This window comes from Hypanus sabinus, chromosome 8 (assembly GCF_030144855.1).
Source record: "Hypanus sabinus isolate sHypSab1 chromosome 8, sHypSab1.hap1, whole genome shotgun sequence".
Lineage (NCBI taxonomy): Eukaryota > Metazoa > Chordata > Chondrichthyes > Myliobatiformes > Dasyatidae > Hypanus > Hypanus sabinus.
The window spans coordinates 112,336,022-112,352,903 of record NC_082713.1 but is presented as its reverse complement, the minus strand read 5'-3'; the positions used below and the strand labels follow the sequence as shown (position 1 = coordinate 112,352,903).

Sequence of the window (16,882 nt, the reverse complement as noted above, 5' to 3'; positions counted from 1 at the left end):
CAGTCTAATCACAAACTTACAAGTCCTTTAATTGCAACTCATGTTAAGCTTCACAGGGTAAGCATTTAAACTGGTAACTTGGTTTATTATTGTCACATGTACCAAGTGAAAAATTTGTCTTGCATACCGTCCAATCAGATCAATTCGTTACAATGATGCATTGAGGTAGAACAAGGTAAAACAATAAAAGAATGCAGAATAAACTATTACAATACAGACACAGCATAGCGCAAGCAGACAGTATGATGCAAGGCCAAAAGGAGGTGGAATGTGAGGTCAAGAATCCATCTTATTGAATTATAGAAACATTCAATAGTCTAAAACAGTGTGATAGCTCCATCCTTCAGCCTGGTGGTACATGCTTTTGGGCTTTTTTATTGTCTGCAGGATGGGAAGGGGGAGAAGCGAGAATGCCCAGAGTGGGTGAGGACTTTGATAATGCTGGCTGCTTTACTGAGGCATAGAACAGGAAATATAGAACATTTCTTGGGCCAATGGTGTGGTGCTGGCCTTTTAACCTTTCTCCAAGATCAGTCTACCCTTCCTCCCACAGAGTCCTCCATTTTGCTTTCATCCATGTGTCTATCTAAGAATCTCATGAGTTTCTAATCAAAATCACCAGAAAATACTCTACACACGCCATCATTAATTGTTGGTTAACCTGATATCCTTTCACAACAGAACAGACGCAAGTGTACGTGCAAAGATAACTACATTGGGGATGGAACCAACTGCACAGTCAAAGAGGTTCTCGTTAATCGATGTCTCCAAGACAATGGAAAGTGTCATGCAAATGCCAAATGTACAGACCTTCACTTTGAGGGTAAGTGTTATCTGCATTTTAATATTTGTATTTAAAGATCGGAGAAACAAGCATTAGAGATATGCTATTTGGACTTTCAAGCCTGCCCCACTATTCAATATAATTAATGCTCAGCTCATCTCTTGTAAAAGTTCTCCATAACCCTTTAATCTTTCCAACCCTTCAATCTCATGAAAAAAGCTTAAAAACATAGAAGATTAGTTTTATTTGTCATATGTACATCAAAACCTACAGTGAATGCATCATTTTACGTCAAACACTAACACAGGCGAGGACTGTGCTGGGGAAGTCTGCAAGTATCTGGTGCAAATGTAGCCTGCCCACAGCTGACTAACCCTAACCCACATGTTCTTGGTATGTGTGAGGAAATTGGAGCACCTGAAGGAAACTCATGTGGTCATAGGGAGAACGTACAAACTCTTTACAGCAGTCAGTGGTGGGAATTGAACCCCAATCTTCCAGCCACTGGTGCTGTAAAGCATTGTGCTAATCGCTACGTTATTGTGCTGCCCCCAGTGATTTAGTCTCCACAACCCTCCACGATGGAAACTACCCTCTGCCCAAAGAGTTTCCTACAACAAGAATTAACATTAGAATTCCACACTGGAGACTGAAACTTAAATATCTAGTCTCACACCCCAGTGTAGTACAGAGTGCTGGGAAGCTAGTTAAGCCACCTTTCAAGTGAAATATTTATCCTAAGTTCCCCACTTTCTAAGGAGAATAAAAGATGTACTATATTGAAGTTTTTTGAGGAATTAACAAAAGGACTGTAGATTCAATCTTTAACAGTGATGTGTGAACATGTCCATGTTAAAGGATAAGAGTGGTGTCAGAAAATTCCCATCACTGTCTGTAAGGAGTTTGTATGTTCTCCCTGTGACCGCGTGGTCCAAAAGTGTACCAATTAGTAGGTTAATTTGTCATTGTAAACTGTCCTGTGATTAGGCTAAGGTTATATCAAGGGTGGGGGGAGGGGGGTTGCTGGGCGGTGTATCTCAATAACTAAATAAATAAAATGTAAATTAAGAAGTAACAATCATATTGTTATTCTGTTGTTATAAAATACCAGATAAGACTATAAAACCTGTTAGTTGTAGAAGCAGAATTAGGCTATTCGACCCATCGTTAATGTTACAACAGGACCACCTCTGGAGGCGCAACAGGCTGAATCTTGAGGTCGATGGGCTACAGTGGCAGAAGACCACAAACATACACTCAGTGGCCACTTTATTAGATAAACAAGGTGCAAAATAAAGTGGCCACTGAGTGTATGTTACCATATACTACACTGAGATTTTTTTTCTTAAACCATAAGACGTAGGAGCAGAATTAGGCCATTCTGCCCATTGAGTCTTCTCAATTTATTATCGCTCTCAACCTCGTGCTCCTGTTTCTTCTCACAACCTTTGAATCCATTACTTCTCAAAAACCTATCAACCTCTGCATTAAATATACCCAATGACTTGATCTCCACAGTCATCTGTGGCAACAAATTCCACAGATTCACCATCCTCTGGCTAAGGAAATTCCTCCTCATCTCTGTTCTCAGGGGACATTCTTCTAGTCTGAGGCTGGCCAATCTTGTGTTACCATGGCAAACTTTGAGGTTACTGAAAGGCTCAATTTGTCCCAGATACCGTTTGAACAGTATGTTTTTTTCTCTTCATTAGATAAAAAAGTGGGTGTTTTCCATCTACGGTCCACAAAGGGACAATACAAGCTTAACTATACTCAAGCTCGTGAACTATGCAGTGGACATGAAGCCGTCTTGGCTACATACAACCAGCTCTCCTACGCTCAACAGGTCTGTTCCCTCGTTCCGTGCATCCTCAAAGCTGATTGTTTTCTGTTCTTTCATGGGGAGTAGGCATTATTGGCAAGGCATTTATTTCCCATCCCTAACTGCCCCCAAGAAGGTGATGGTAACCCACCTTCTTGAACTACAGTGGTCTTTCTGGTGACAGTGGTTCCAGAGTATTGTTGGGTACAGAGATCCAGGATTTAGACCAAAATGTGATGAAGGAATGGGATGTATTTCCAGATCAGGATGGTGTGCAATGTGGATGGGAACCCACAGGTCGTGGTGTTTCCCTGCGCTACATCCTTCTTGCCTGTAGACGTTGTAGGTTTTGGAGGTCTTGTTGGAGGAATTACACATTCACTGCTAGAGACAGGTAATTGGTCATTGGTTTGCTATTGTCCTGTGTACTGAGGTCAGACATCCCACCTCTCCCAGAAGTTCCGGGAGTCTCCTGCATAATGATAGCGGCTCCCTGATGCCCGCAAATTATATACAATGTCCCGGAAATCGATTTTTTTGAGAGTGAGCAAGAGGGAGAGACAGACAGACAGAGCGAGTGACAGACGTAGCAAGAGAGTGACAGAGAGAGCATCCTGATTGGTCTCTCTTTGTGCTAAGTAGACCTATCAGTTTTCTCTGTGGGCGGGCTTTACAATCGACCTCTGACTCTCTTTCATTGTCCATCAGTTCAGTTTAGTGTCCTGCAGCGCCATGGCAGAGTGTTCCAAAAAAAGAAAATATAAAACTTCACCCCAGACTACACTACACAGACTACTCCAGCCTAATAGGGGTCAAAAATAATGAGTGTTGCTCACTGCACTGTTTGCAACAGTGACTTATGTCTCAACTAACCTTGAAGGACTGGTGCCAAACTACGAAAGTTTGCCAGTTGATGAGCTCTGGGGGAAGCTGTCCAAAGTAAAGTCTGTGAGCACAGGGCAGTGGAGATTCAAAGAGCTCTGCCAGTTGATGAAGGTGCTTTTGGCACTGCCAAATTCTAACTGTGATGTAGAAAGGGCATTCAGCATGGTGCATCGCATTAAGACAGAATTCAGAAGTCAGCTGTCTCACAAAACACTTGTGAATCTGATGTTTTGCAAAATTATTAAAATTCTTCAACACAGACTGCTATGTGGTTGAGACTTCCGGCAAAATGCTCAAATCTGCCAAGCAAGCCACATCACAGTACAAGGAAAGCTTGCAAAAGAAATAGAAAGGCTTTTTGTATTAACATTTAGCTGTTAGCATTGAGACTGCCAACAAAGTACTCAACAAGGAAATTATATATGTATGTATCTGTGTAAATAGTTTCAATATGTGATCAAATAAATTGTTGTGTTCTTTCGTAATCAAATGTCCTGTATACATACACCCTTGGAGGTCGACGGGGGTCGGCGGGATATGGGGTTACGGGGGACGGGGGTGGTGGTGCTACCTCCCTGAAATGAGTTTTTGTGGGGTGGAATGTCTGTGAGATATAGTGAAAAACTTTAACAGGTAATCTATACAGATCATTTCACAATAACAGTACATCACGGTAGTACAGGGGTCAAGAAAAACCAGAATGTTACAGTTCCAGAGAATGTGCAGCGCAGGTAGAAGATAAGGTGCAAGGCCATGATGAGGTAGACTTGAGGTTGAGATTTCTCCTTATCATCTAAGAGAGAAGTCTTAAGATAGTGGGATAGAAGCTGACCTTGAGCCTGGTGATGAGCTGAATGGAGGACATTTCTGTGTTATCTAGGACCTTTCTTGTATTACCTAGGATCTTTCCTGTGTTACCTACCACCTTTCTTGTGTTAATGGAGGACCTATCCTGTGTTATCTAGGACCTTTCTTGTGTTAATGGAGGACCTTTCCTGTGTTGCAAGTGCCCAGACAGAATGAAGTTGTATCTCTCTAGTTTAAGCTCAGCCTCTCTAACGCAGCACCACAGACAGGCAGTCTGGCTCTACAGCATTTTCATCCAAAGTGCTTGTGCTGTCCGAGAACCTCTCCATCTTCCCTACAAGATGTTTTCCTTTCATCTGTACATACCTAGCTGTGCCCTAAGCCAGCGTAATTTACCTCATCCATGCTGTAATATGCAATAACTTTTCATTGAGCATGTTTTGTATCAAACTAGACCCATTTCAACAAACGTGTAGAATTATCTACACACTAATCACTGGAGGAACCCTGTGAGTCAGGCGGCATCCGTGGAGGGAAATGGACAGACACTGTTTTGAGTTGAGGCCCTTCCTTTGAACAGCACTCCTGCACGGTTTTGTGTGTTGGTCATTCAAAACGTTTGACGAAGCACTGGAGAACTCAGTGGGTTAGGCAGCACTGTGGAGGTAATTGGACAGTGAGTGTTTTAGGCCGAGACCCATCATCTGGACTGGGCTTCTCCAGCATTTTGTGTTTCTCCAGATTCCAGCATCTGCAGGCTCTTGTTTTGAAAGACCTCCTGGTTCTGATTTCAGGCGGGATATCACATGTGTGCAGCAGGTTGGCTGAATGGACAGAGGGTATCTTATCCAACCACTTACTCCAATCCGAAATGTGGTGAGGGTCACGTCGGCATTGTGGACTACGGCCCCCGGGTTAACACCAGTGAAACATGGGATGTCTACTGCTACAGAATGAAGGGTAAGAATGATCTTACTCCATACCTTTTCTGTTGGGGGGAGAAGTTTAAAGGTGAGGAGCACCAGTGATCAAAGTCCAGTTCCTGCTGCTCTCTGTGAGGAGTTTATATGTTCTCCCTGTGAATGTGTCAGTTTTCTCAGGGTGCTCTGGTTTCCTTTCACATTCCAAAGACCACAACACACAGGAGCAGAATTAGGCCATTCGGCCCATCAAGTCTACTTCGCCATTTCATCCTGGCTGATCCATTTTCCTCTCAACCCCATTCTCCTGCCTTCTCCCAGTAACCTTTCACACCCTGACTAATCAAGAACCTATCAACCTTGGCTTTAATTATACTCAATAACTTGGCCTCCACAGTCCCCGAGGCAACAAAATCCGCAGAATCACCACTCACTGGCTAAAGAAATTCTTCCTCATCTCCATTCTAAATGGACATCTCTCTATTCTGAGGCTGTGCCCTCTGATTCTGGACTCCTACACTATAGGAATATCCTCTCTATATCCACTCTACGTAGGCCTTTCAACATTTGATAGGTTTCATTGAGATACCCATTCTAAATTCCAGCCCAGAGCTATTAATTGTTTGTCATAAGATAACCCCTTTATTCCCAGAATCATTCGAGTGAACCTCCTCTCCAATGTCAGCACATCCTTTCTTAAATCTTAAACAGTTCTGGGCCCCAAGTAAGGCCTCACCAGTGCTTTATAAAGCATTACATCCTTAGATGTACAGATTAGGGTTAGTAAGTTGCGGGCACAAGGGAAGTATAATAATACTTGTGGGCTGCCCCCAGTACATCCTCAGACCGTGTTGGTCGTTGACACAAACAACACATTTCACTGTAATGTGATGATGTACATGTGACAAATCAAGCTCATTTTAAAAAATATTTAAAAAGTTAAACAATAGTAAAAAAAAACTTAACATTTTCAAAAATCGGATTAAATAAACAATTAATTAACACAATGCATTTCACTTTATGTATCAATATACATGTGACAAATAAACCTGATCATTAATCTTTCCATAAAAGTCCTTGTTTTTAACACGGACAGTGGTAGACATCTTGTACGGATTACCAGGGGGTGTGGTGGAACCAGGCAGTTTGGTGGAGACAAAGAGGCTTTTGGATAGACACATGAATATAAAGGGAATGAATGGATAGTGATGACTGACAGGAAAGGGACATTTTGTATGAAGTAGGATCCAGTTGCTGAACTCGTCTATGTTCTACGTAATAGTCAATGGTTACTCATTCAAGTGTTGCTCGTGTTTCTGTACAGATGTTGAGTGTACCTGTAAGGAGGGTTACGTAGGCGATGGATATTCATGTAATGGAAACATGTTACAAGTTCTAACCACCATCGACAAGTTCTCCTCCTTCCTGACGGTGAGTAGATACGTTCTAGTCATTGCATGTCAGAACAGGCCAGTTATTTTTTGTTTGTTTATTTATTTATTTAGAGATACAGCATGGAACAGAACCAGCCCAATGAGCCTCACTGCCCAGCAACCCACTGATTTAACCCTAGCCTAACCACAGGACAATTTACAATCACCATAAGACATCGGCAGAATTAGGCCATCTGTCCCATTGAGTCTGCTCCACCATTCAATCACAGCTGAATTCCCCTCCTCAGCCTCACTCCACAGCCTTCTCCCCATAACCGTTAATACCATGTCCAATCAAGAACCTATCAAGTTCTGCCTTAAATACACCCAACAACCAATTAACTGACTAACCAGTATGTCTTTGGGCTGTGGGAGGAAACCCACATGCTTCGTGAAGAGAACATACAAACTTCTTACAGATGGTGTCGAAGTTGAACTCTGAACCCTGACATTCTCTTTATATGGAGAAATCCCACACCCAATTCACCAAAAGTTATATCAAAAAATTAAGGGAATTCACACATCTCTCCACTACAACTAAGTGACAATCTCCGGAGAATATGCCATCCCGAGTTTAGCCACCTGGTTCTTAGCTCCTGGTAGGATCACCCATGGCGTAAGGTGAAGGGGGAGGTTCTGGCCAAAAGGCAACCCAACCAAGCACTCAGTGGTGGAGTTGGTAGAAGATGATGACTCATCACAGCAGCAGTGAAGGGTCAGCAGCCATTTTGCATTTTATGCTACTGGACCCTGACCCTGATCTGTCAAGGACCGTGTGGTGGCTGCTCATGTTTTAAACAAAGTCACATACAGACAGTCTCCTTTTAATATATCCTGGATCGGCCTCTACAGCCATGTAAAGATCCACCATAGACACCCCTTAGGAGAACATCATCCTTGACTTGAGTAATTACACTGTACTACAGAATTATATATATTACAAAATTATGTTATATATATATAAATAAATAAAAATCACATAATTTTGGATCTTTGAAACATGATAAAGCAATCTTTATACATCCACTAGTTATTTTCTGTCTGGTAGTCTACAATCTGACAGCATGGATACTGAATTCTCCAACTTCAGTTAAACTTCTCACCTTTGCTCTTTCTTCCTGGTCCACTCATTTCCTCACACACACAAACCCCAGCCCCCTTCACCTAGTTTCTGTCCCCTCCTCCATTCATTCCATCTGCCTGTCAACCCCTTACTCCCCCCACTGGCTCCCCATCTCCTTATCGAGTTGCTCTGTCTGCAGCCCTTTGCAGCCTCCACCTCCCAGCCCCTGTCTCTATTCCCTCCTCTTCCCTCCTCCAGGAGAGCAAATGCAATCTTTAGCATTCATTTTGAGAGAACTGGAATATCAAAGCAAGGATGTAATGCTGAGGCTCTATAAGGCATTGGTCAGACTGCACTGGGGGTACTGTGAGCTTTTGTTCACAGGCATCGTGGCCAGATATATCAGAGCCACATCCGCTGTCATTGTCTCCTTGACAGAGGCAGTGACTTAGAGTTACTCACAGTGGGGCATCGTTAAGAACACAACATTGCTTGGTGAGTGCAGAGATACAGAGGAGGGTTCTGTGTCCTCCCTCTACTTTCCCTTCCTCCCGTCACGTTCCCTCATGCCCACAGGCAAACCAACAACTAATTTCATACACTGAGTACTTAACAACAGCCATATATAAAACAAGTTAACCTTTCCAAAGGGAATAGGGTAAGTCCTTTAAAGGGGAAAAACTGTACAACTAAAGGGGATCAGAATCAGGTTTATTATCACTGACAAATGTTGGGAAATTTGTTATTTGCATGGATGTATCTGACACCCAACTCTGCAGGAATAGGGAACGTTGATACCTTATTTCATGAGTTATTCAATGCCTACCCCACACTGAGTGTGACAAAATAGAATATCTCACCAATACCAAATGCACAGTTAATAGGTGAAATCCCTTCAAGTACATACGTTCTACATTTTATCCCATTTATTAATGCAAAATATTTAAATATTTAACTAAATTTGTATTTTTGATGTAATTGAATCATGAAGCAGTGCTCCTTAAAACAACTATTGGAACTGTAGGGTATGCTTGGCAATGGTGTTTTGACACTCAGAGGAGTCGATAAAAGTCAAGATCGAGTTTTACTTTGATCAAAGTGGATTCCAGTTCATTGAGATACTTTGGGGCCAGTACATTTTGGCCCAAATAAGCCGCTGTCCGAATTAGCTGAAGTTTCATGAAAATAGTTAAGAAGGTATGAAAAAGACAAATGACTATTTAACAGAGTTACAAATTATATATTTACAGTAAATGAAATACAGAACAAATTAGAATACTACTACAGTACTATAAAACTGTGTATTAGTTCCTAATAGTTATTGATGGAGAAATTCAAACAATGAATGTTGACTTTAAGACATTTTTCTGTTTTCAGCAAATTCTCAATTATGCAAACACCACGTTGAACGGTAGACAGTTTGTGGAAGTTCTCACTAATCTATCTGTCAAAGGCACCCTGTTTGTTCCAGTCAACTCTGGATTCTATAGAAATACGGTAAGAATTAATTTGTCAGAACAAATTAAAATGAATTAAGTGGGGCTAACTGAGAACCAAGGGACACCATCCTACCTACAAAAAATATTAGTAATGGGGATAGAACATTCAGCCTCCTGAAGCTGTTTTGCAGTTTAATAAAATCCTGTGGATCACAGTATTCTGAGCAATTTTGGGCCTCTTATCTAAGAAAGGATGTGCTGACATTGGAGACAGTCCAGAGGAGGTTCCAGGAAAGAAAGGGTTTATGTCTGAGGAACATTTGATGGCTCTGGGCCTGTATATCTGGAATTTGGAAGAATGAGAGGGAATCTCATTGAAACCTTTTGAGTAGTAAAAGGCCTCGACAGAGTTGATGTGGAGAGGATATTTCCTATATTGGGGTAGCCTAGGACCAGAGAGCACAGCCTAAGAGTAGAAGGATTCTTGAGAACAAAGTGGAGCAAGACTTACTTTCGGCAGATATTGATGACTCTGTGGAATCCATTGCCACAGACAGTTGTAGAGGCCAAGTCATTGGGTATATCTAAGCAGAGGGTGATAGGTGCATAATTAATAAGGGTGGTAAAGGTTATGGGAAGAAGGCAGGAGAATGGGGTTGAGGGAAAATAAATCTGCCATGATGGAGTAGTGGAGTAGACTCGGTGGACTGAAAGGCCTAATTCTGATCCTATGTCTTATGGTCTATGATCTAATTGTAACCTCAACCATTCCTTACTTTCTATCGAACCTTCCACCTCCTTTCTTATTAAGAATGTACAGTCCACATGGCAGATATGCAATCATGAGCTGACTTCCCACTCTGCGGAAGCTGGCAAATCCATTCTGCCCGTCTCCCAAACTCTTGTCGTATGTAATGGCTGTACATAGTTGTAACCTAGGGAGACCCTGTATGTAATCCTACTTCTCTGCCCTTAGAGGAAGAAAGTTTCAGAAACTCTGCTAAGAGGGAAGAAAATTCTCTCATCACAATCCTCAATGTTTTGAACAGTGATCACTAATTCTAGATTCTCCATCATCATTCTGTCCACATCCACTGGCAATCTACCTTTTGGAAGCAACACAAAATGCTGAAGGAACTCAGCAGACTATGTAGCATCTAGGGGAATGAGTTTGGGGCCAAGAACCTTCATCAGGACTGGAAAGGAAGGGGAGAAGAAGGGTGAGACTGAGAGAGGGGGAGGGGTGAAGGATAAAGCCGAGAAGTTGATTGGTGAAAGAGATAAAAGGCTGGAGAAGGGAGAATCTGATAGGAGAGGACAAGGAAGAAAGGGAAGGGGGAGGAGCACTGGAGGGAGCTGATAGGCTGGTAAGGCAATGAGGTGAAAGAGGGAAACAAGAATGGAGAATGGTGAAGGGGGGCAATTACTGGAAGTTCGAGAAATCGATTTTCATGCCATCAGGTTGGAGGTTACACAGTCAGAATATAAGGTGTTGCTCCTCCATCCTGAGTGTGGCCTCATCACAGCAGTAGAGGAGGCCGTGGACTGACATGTTGGGATGGGAATGGGAAGTAGAATTGAAATGGGTGGCCAGAAGGAATTCCTGCTTTTTGTTACGGATGGATCAAAGATGCCTAGTGAAGCAGTCTCCCAGTCTACGTTGTGTCTCACCGATATACAGGAGGCCACACCGGGAGCACCAGGTACAGTAAATGACCTCAAGAGACATCTAGAACTTGGGGACAGTATTACATGCTGGTGTTTATGTGACAATAATAATTTATAAACCAATTTTACAAATTTACCAATTTATTGGTTTCAAGGTTCTTGCAATAGAATTACTATATCTCCCAACTACTTGTGACCACCTGACAACGTCCTCCCAGTAAAATGACCAATGGGCTGTGGCATCTCAGGTCAGGATATCCCACTGGTTGACAAATGGGATACATTGACTGAGCACTAACAATGAAATGTTTTTATTCGCAGACCCTGTCTGGTCGGGACATTGAGTATCACTTTACTGCACACAGCAGCTACGTATATCACAAAATGCAAAATGGAACCGTCCTCCTGAGTAAGATCGGTCAGTCTCTGCTCATAACAGACACAGAAAGTAGTCTCCCTCTGAGCCCTGAGTTCACTCAGCAAGTCAGAAAGCAAGTCAACGACAGAGCAATTGTTGCCTGGGACATAGTTGCCTCAAATGGTGTCATTCATGCCATCAACAAGCCTTTACAGGCACCTCCTGAACCTGTAAGTAATTAATACAAGACATAAAATAAAGAACATAAAACCATTAGGCATAGGAGCAGCTTTTAAATAGCATTAAGTAGCATTAGTTGCATGTGTTTGTATTCAAAAAGCAATGATTTTTGTTACTGGTAGTTGCTGAGAAATAAGCAGCAAGACAATTCAGAATTGTTTTGTTCACTGCAGTTTCCAGTATTCAGGCTTGGAAATGCCAGAAATGGCCAGGACTGAAAATGAAGTTATTTAACTACAAGTTAGGGGCTACAATGAATTTGAAGGTATCAACAATTATCTTGAATGTTACAATGACAATGAAAATTTGGAGGATGCTACCTTTGGTATCGTTGTATGAAGGCTGTTGTTAATTGCACTGAGTGTCTGTACTGATTTTGTTCATTTACTGTCAACTAAAAGAACACACGCAGAACAATTTGGTTGTTGGGGTTCCTCTGTCGATAACTATTAGGAACTAATACATTGTTTTATAGTTCTGGTATTGATACCATTTTAATTTGTTCTGTATTTCATATAAATCAATAATTTGCGACTCAGTTAAACAGTAGTTCATCTTTTTTACACCTTTTAAACTATTTCCATAAAACTTTAGCTAATTGGGACAGCAGCTTAATTGGGCCAAATGTAATAGCCCCAATTTTTCCCAATTAACCGGAATCTACTATATTCCCAATGACTTGGCCTCCACAGCTGTCTGTGCTAAAGAAGTTTTTCTCATCTCTCTTTTCTTTCTTGTTCCAGACTCCAACATTTTCAATCCCTCTGACTCTGGTGTTTATGTTCTGTCCAGCCTCCCTCTAACAGACCTGCCTCATCAGATCATCCACCATCCCTTCTCCTCCATAGATGTTCAGCTCCAGCACCAATTTCTGATCTGACAATGGGAAGGACAAAAAGTGACGAGATGTTTACTCAAAGTGTTCATTTTGACTGTGCAGAAACCTCCCCACCTCTCCATTCAGACCCCACATTTCCCAAATCCCAATCATCTTGAAGGCTTTCAGGGTTATTGTGGAAATCAAACTGTGTCTGAATCTGTGTGTGGCACCACTTCCAGAAGGTTGAATGTACCACCCTTACTCACTCTTGATAGCAGTAAGCAACTTATCTATACAAACCTCTCTAATTATCTCCCACTCACTGTCTCCATATAGGTTTCTCCTTAAAGACTCATCTCTTTGTCACCAGTCTCTTTGTACTCAGTCACCAGTCCTTATATTTGTATAAAACTTCCATAATTGCTCCTGTCAGTCCATTACACATCCATCTTCCCCTCTGTGTACTCCGTCTACACTTCCTGCTCTCTAGAAAGCAGCTAACATAATCAAGGTCTCCTCCCACTCCAGTCATTCTCTGGTTTTCCCCCATTTCCTTCGGGCAGAAGATGTAAAACTTAGAATACAGGCACCAGCAGGCTCAAGGACAACCTGTATCTGGCTATAACAAGGATCAAGAATCTTGAATGGACTTCTTCTATGATAAAGATGAACTCTTGGTTTCTCAGTCTGCTTCATCATGACCCTTGCACTTACTGTCTCCTGATCTGCATTTCTCTCTGTAACTGTAACATTATACTCTGCATTCTGTTACTGCTGTTCCCTTGTACTGCCTCAATGTACTGATGATAGACCACACTTGTGTTCAGTTCGGGTCCCCTCATTATAGGAAGGATGTGAAAGCTTTGGAGAGGGTGTAGAGGAGATTTACCAAGATGCTGCCTGGACTAGACAGCATGTCTTATGATGATATGCTGAGCGAGCTATGGCTTTTCAAAGTTCAAAGGTTCAAAGTTCAACATAAATTTATTATTGAAGTACAAATGTGTCCATATACTATCTTGAGATTTATTTGCTTGTAGGGCATTCACGGTAAGTACAAAGGAACACAATGGAATCAATGAAAACACAAAACAGGACAAACAACTAATGTGCAAATACAAAAAGAAAAATAAGCAAACAAAATAATAATAATAGATAAGTAAACAATAAATATCAGGAAGATGAGTTGAAGAGTCCTTGAAAGTGAGTTGTTTGGGGGTTGTAGGTTGGGGGAACAGTTCAGTCTTGGAGTGAGTGAAGCTGAGTGAATTTACCCCCTCTGCTGCGTTCTTTGGAGCGAAGGAGGAAAGTTGACTTGATTGATGTGTATAAGATGACATAAGGCATAGATCAAATGGACAGCCAGAGACTTTTCACCAGGGCAGAAATGGTTAATACAAGGCGGCATCATTCTAACGTGTTTGGCGGAAAGCATAAGGGGGATGTGAGAGGTAAGTTGCACAGACTAGGTGGGTGTGTGGAACGCCCTGCCAGAGGTGCTGGTAGAGGCAGATAAATTAGGGGCATTTAAAAAACTTTTAGATAAACACCTTGATGATTGAAATATGAAGGGTTATGTAGGAGGGAAGGATAGAATTGGCACAACGTCATGGGCCTAAGATCCTGTACTGTAATGTAATACATTCCACATTCTATGCCCTGATGTTTTGGAATGATCTGTAAGAATACTATGGAAATCAAAGTTTTTCTACAGTATCTCAGCACGTCACAATAATAAACCAACTACTAATTACTGAAAGACACCATAAATCATTTTTACATTATTAACAATGATAGCTTAATGCACAAGACTGTTGTTGAATCACTACTGGAAATGTAATAACCTATTGTCTGTAACTAGGTTAAACCTGCTGCAGTGCACGTTGGAGTTGGTTTTGGAGTATTCTTTGCCTGTCTGCTGGTAATAATTAGTTCAACAGTTGCTTCATATTGCTACTACAATCACAGACAAGGACCTTTCAGCTTCCAGTACTTCAAGGTAATACACTCAGATGCCACTTTATTAGGTACACCTGCTCATTAATGTAAATATCTAATCAGCCAATCATGTGGCAGCAACTCAATGCATAAACATATGCAGACACACTCAAGAATTTCAGACCAGACACCAGAATGAGAATGAAATGTGATCTAAGTGATTGTGACCATGGAAGGATTGTTGGTTTGAGTATCTCAGAAGCTGCTGATCTCCTGGCATTTTCCTGTGGAGTTTATAGAGCATGGTAAGAAAAGCAAAAGGCACCCAGTGAGCCACAGTTCTGCAGGCAAAATCGCCTTCTTATGAGAGAGGTCAGAGGAGAACGGGCAGTCAGAGTTCAGCTGACAGGAAGGTCACAGTAACTCAAATAACCATACTTTACAAGTGTTGTGCAGAAGAGCATCTCTGAATGCACAACACATCAAACCTTGAATGAAATGGGCTACAGCAGCAGAAGATCAAGTAGAGATCTGTGGGTGTGTGAAACACACTGCTAGCAATGGTGGTACATTAAAGATCTTCATTTGAGTTCATAACTTTGTGGACAGCAAACCCAATACCATCACAACACACTTCCAGCACAGTCTCTCAGCTGTGGTCCCATTGTTTCAATAATAATTTATATTGGATGCAAATAATCCTCTTTCTACATCTCTGCATGATATGGAAACTGCACTGCTGCAGGCAGGAAGGCTCCACAACAGGTAGTCAAAATTGTTCACCACATCACCAGCACATACCTACCTGCCATCAAGGAGATGCACATATACAGAAAGGTGCCAGAAAAGAGCCGGTTACTTCATAAAGGATCCCACCCACCCTGCTCATGGACTGTTTGTCCCACTCCAATCAGAGGTGGCGTATGTAACATCCACACCAGGACCACCAGACTCAAAAACAGTTATTTTCCCTAAGCAGTAAGGATGATCAACACCTCCACTCATTAACTCTCCCCTCCACAAACACCCCCCCACCCCGTACTACTACTTTATCATTTCCTGTCAGTCACCTTATGTACAGGCACTCCAATGCCTAGCGTCACTTTATGCACATACAATCAACATATGCATATAAGCTATCGTATGTATTATAGTGTTTTTTTAAATATTGTGTTCTTTATCTTATTGTGGGTTTTTTTTTGTGCTGCATCAGGTCCAATTGTTCCATTCTCCTTTGTATTTATGTATTGGAAATGACATTAAACAATCTTGAATCTTAAAAACAATTACACAATGTTGCATGAAACTGATCCCATTCCTAAATCTAACAAATGTTTTGGTATGTGCAAAGATTCCTGTCCAGTCAATGATTAGAGATTGTGGGATTCACAAAACCCTCTCTTCCAAATTCATCCAACATTAATCATTTGGCTGTACAAATCTCCAGGATTTCTGTCCACTTCCAGTTCTGGCCTCTCGCTATACTTAATATTTAGTTATTCTACCAGTGGGACCAATCACAGCTCACACTTCTCCAGACCTCTGTTCTTCTTTAAGGCACTTCTTCCAGCCTACATCTTTGATTTATTCACTCACTTAGAGACACAGCACAGTAACAAGCCCTTCTGGACCAACAAGTTCATGCCGCCAAATTAGGTCCATGTGACCAGCTAACATAGGTTTTGGAATATGAGCTGAAACCCACATGGTCATGGGGAAAACTTACAAACTCTTTAAAAGTAGCGGCAGAATTGGACTGTGGTCATTGGTGTTGTAAGAGCGTTGTGCTAACTATTAAGTCACCATGCCTTTGAATTGGCTTTTTATTATCTTCCTTAGCATCTCCTGATACAACTTGGTGTCATTTTACTTTCACAGTCTGAAGATGAAGAAGGTGTATCAGCATTTGATGATGAGACTCCTTCCAGGTTCAATAACCCAATGTACAGCCAGTTCACATCTGCAGATGATGGTGAAGAACCCTTCTCTGTAAGTTACACCAGGAGCTGATCGGTGAAGAGTTAAATGTGTATCTTTGTTGTTACTGCTTTGAAGGAATACTAACACATCTAATAGGTTCGTCAACAGGATTGTTTGAACAGATATATATAATCCTAGTTCACAATAGAAGAATTCCATACTCTTCAAATTTTGAAATTAAAACAGAAAATGTTGATGAAAGGTCTTTAACTTGAAACATTAACTCTTTACTCCTTTCCACAGATGTTGTCTGACCTGCTGAGTATTTCCAACATTTTCTGTTTTGATATAATCTCAAAAGTTCCTAATAAAGTACTTTTGAAGTATAGTAACTATAGGAATGTTGAAATCACAGCAGCTATTTTGAACCAAATAAACTCTCATATGCAGCTGTATAATAAAGACATCAGCCATATATTAACAAAGTTAATTCAGGGATGAAGATTGGCCAGGACTCAGGGATAATCCATAGCTCTTCCTCAGGATTGCATTTTTTGCCATGGTAATGAAGCACCATTACCATTTTACAAGGCGATGAAGTAGGAGGAGCCAACAGTCCTTTCAGACCGCTATTTAGCATATGATGTGCATATTAGCAGTTGCTGCGAAAGGAGAGACCGAAAGACTCAGCCACTAAGCACAGACACCACTTACTCTTGCTCAAACTGCAGGAGAATATGTGGAGCCTGGACCAGTCTCTACAGCCACCCGAGGAATAGGCAACC

The 16,882-nt window shown here is 41.5% G+C and overlaps 1 protein-coding gene across 3 annotated transcripts in view; it reads left to right on the top strand.

The window, feature by feature from the left end:
• The window catches only part of stab2 (stabilin 2), a 292,259-nt gene that overhangs the window by 271,714 nt on the left and 3,663 nt on the right, over window positions 1–16,882 (top strand). For all 3 annotated transcript variants that reach the window (XM_059977629.1, XM_059977628.1, XM_059977630.1), the window contains exons 60-67: window positions 682–823; window positions 2,497–2,630; window positions 5,093–5,258; window positions 6,543–6,649; window positions 9,092–9,211; window positions 11,143–11,409; window positions 14,101–14,238; window positions 16,056–16,166. In XM_059977629.1, coding sequence (XP_059833612.1) covers window positions 682–823; window positions 2,497–2,630; window positions 5,093–5,258; window positions 6,543–6,649; window positions 9,092–9,211; window positions 11,143–11,409; window positions 14,101–14,238; window positions 16,056–16,166 — 1,185 coding nt within the window. The remainder of the gene's footprint in view (window positions 1–681; window positions 824–2,496; window positions 2,631–5,092; window positions 5,259–6,542; window positions 6,650–9,091; window positions 9,212–11,142; window positions 11,410–14,100; window positions 14,239–16,055; window positions 16,167–16,882) is intronic.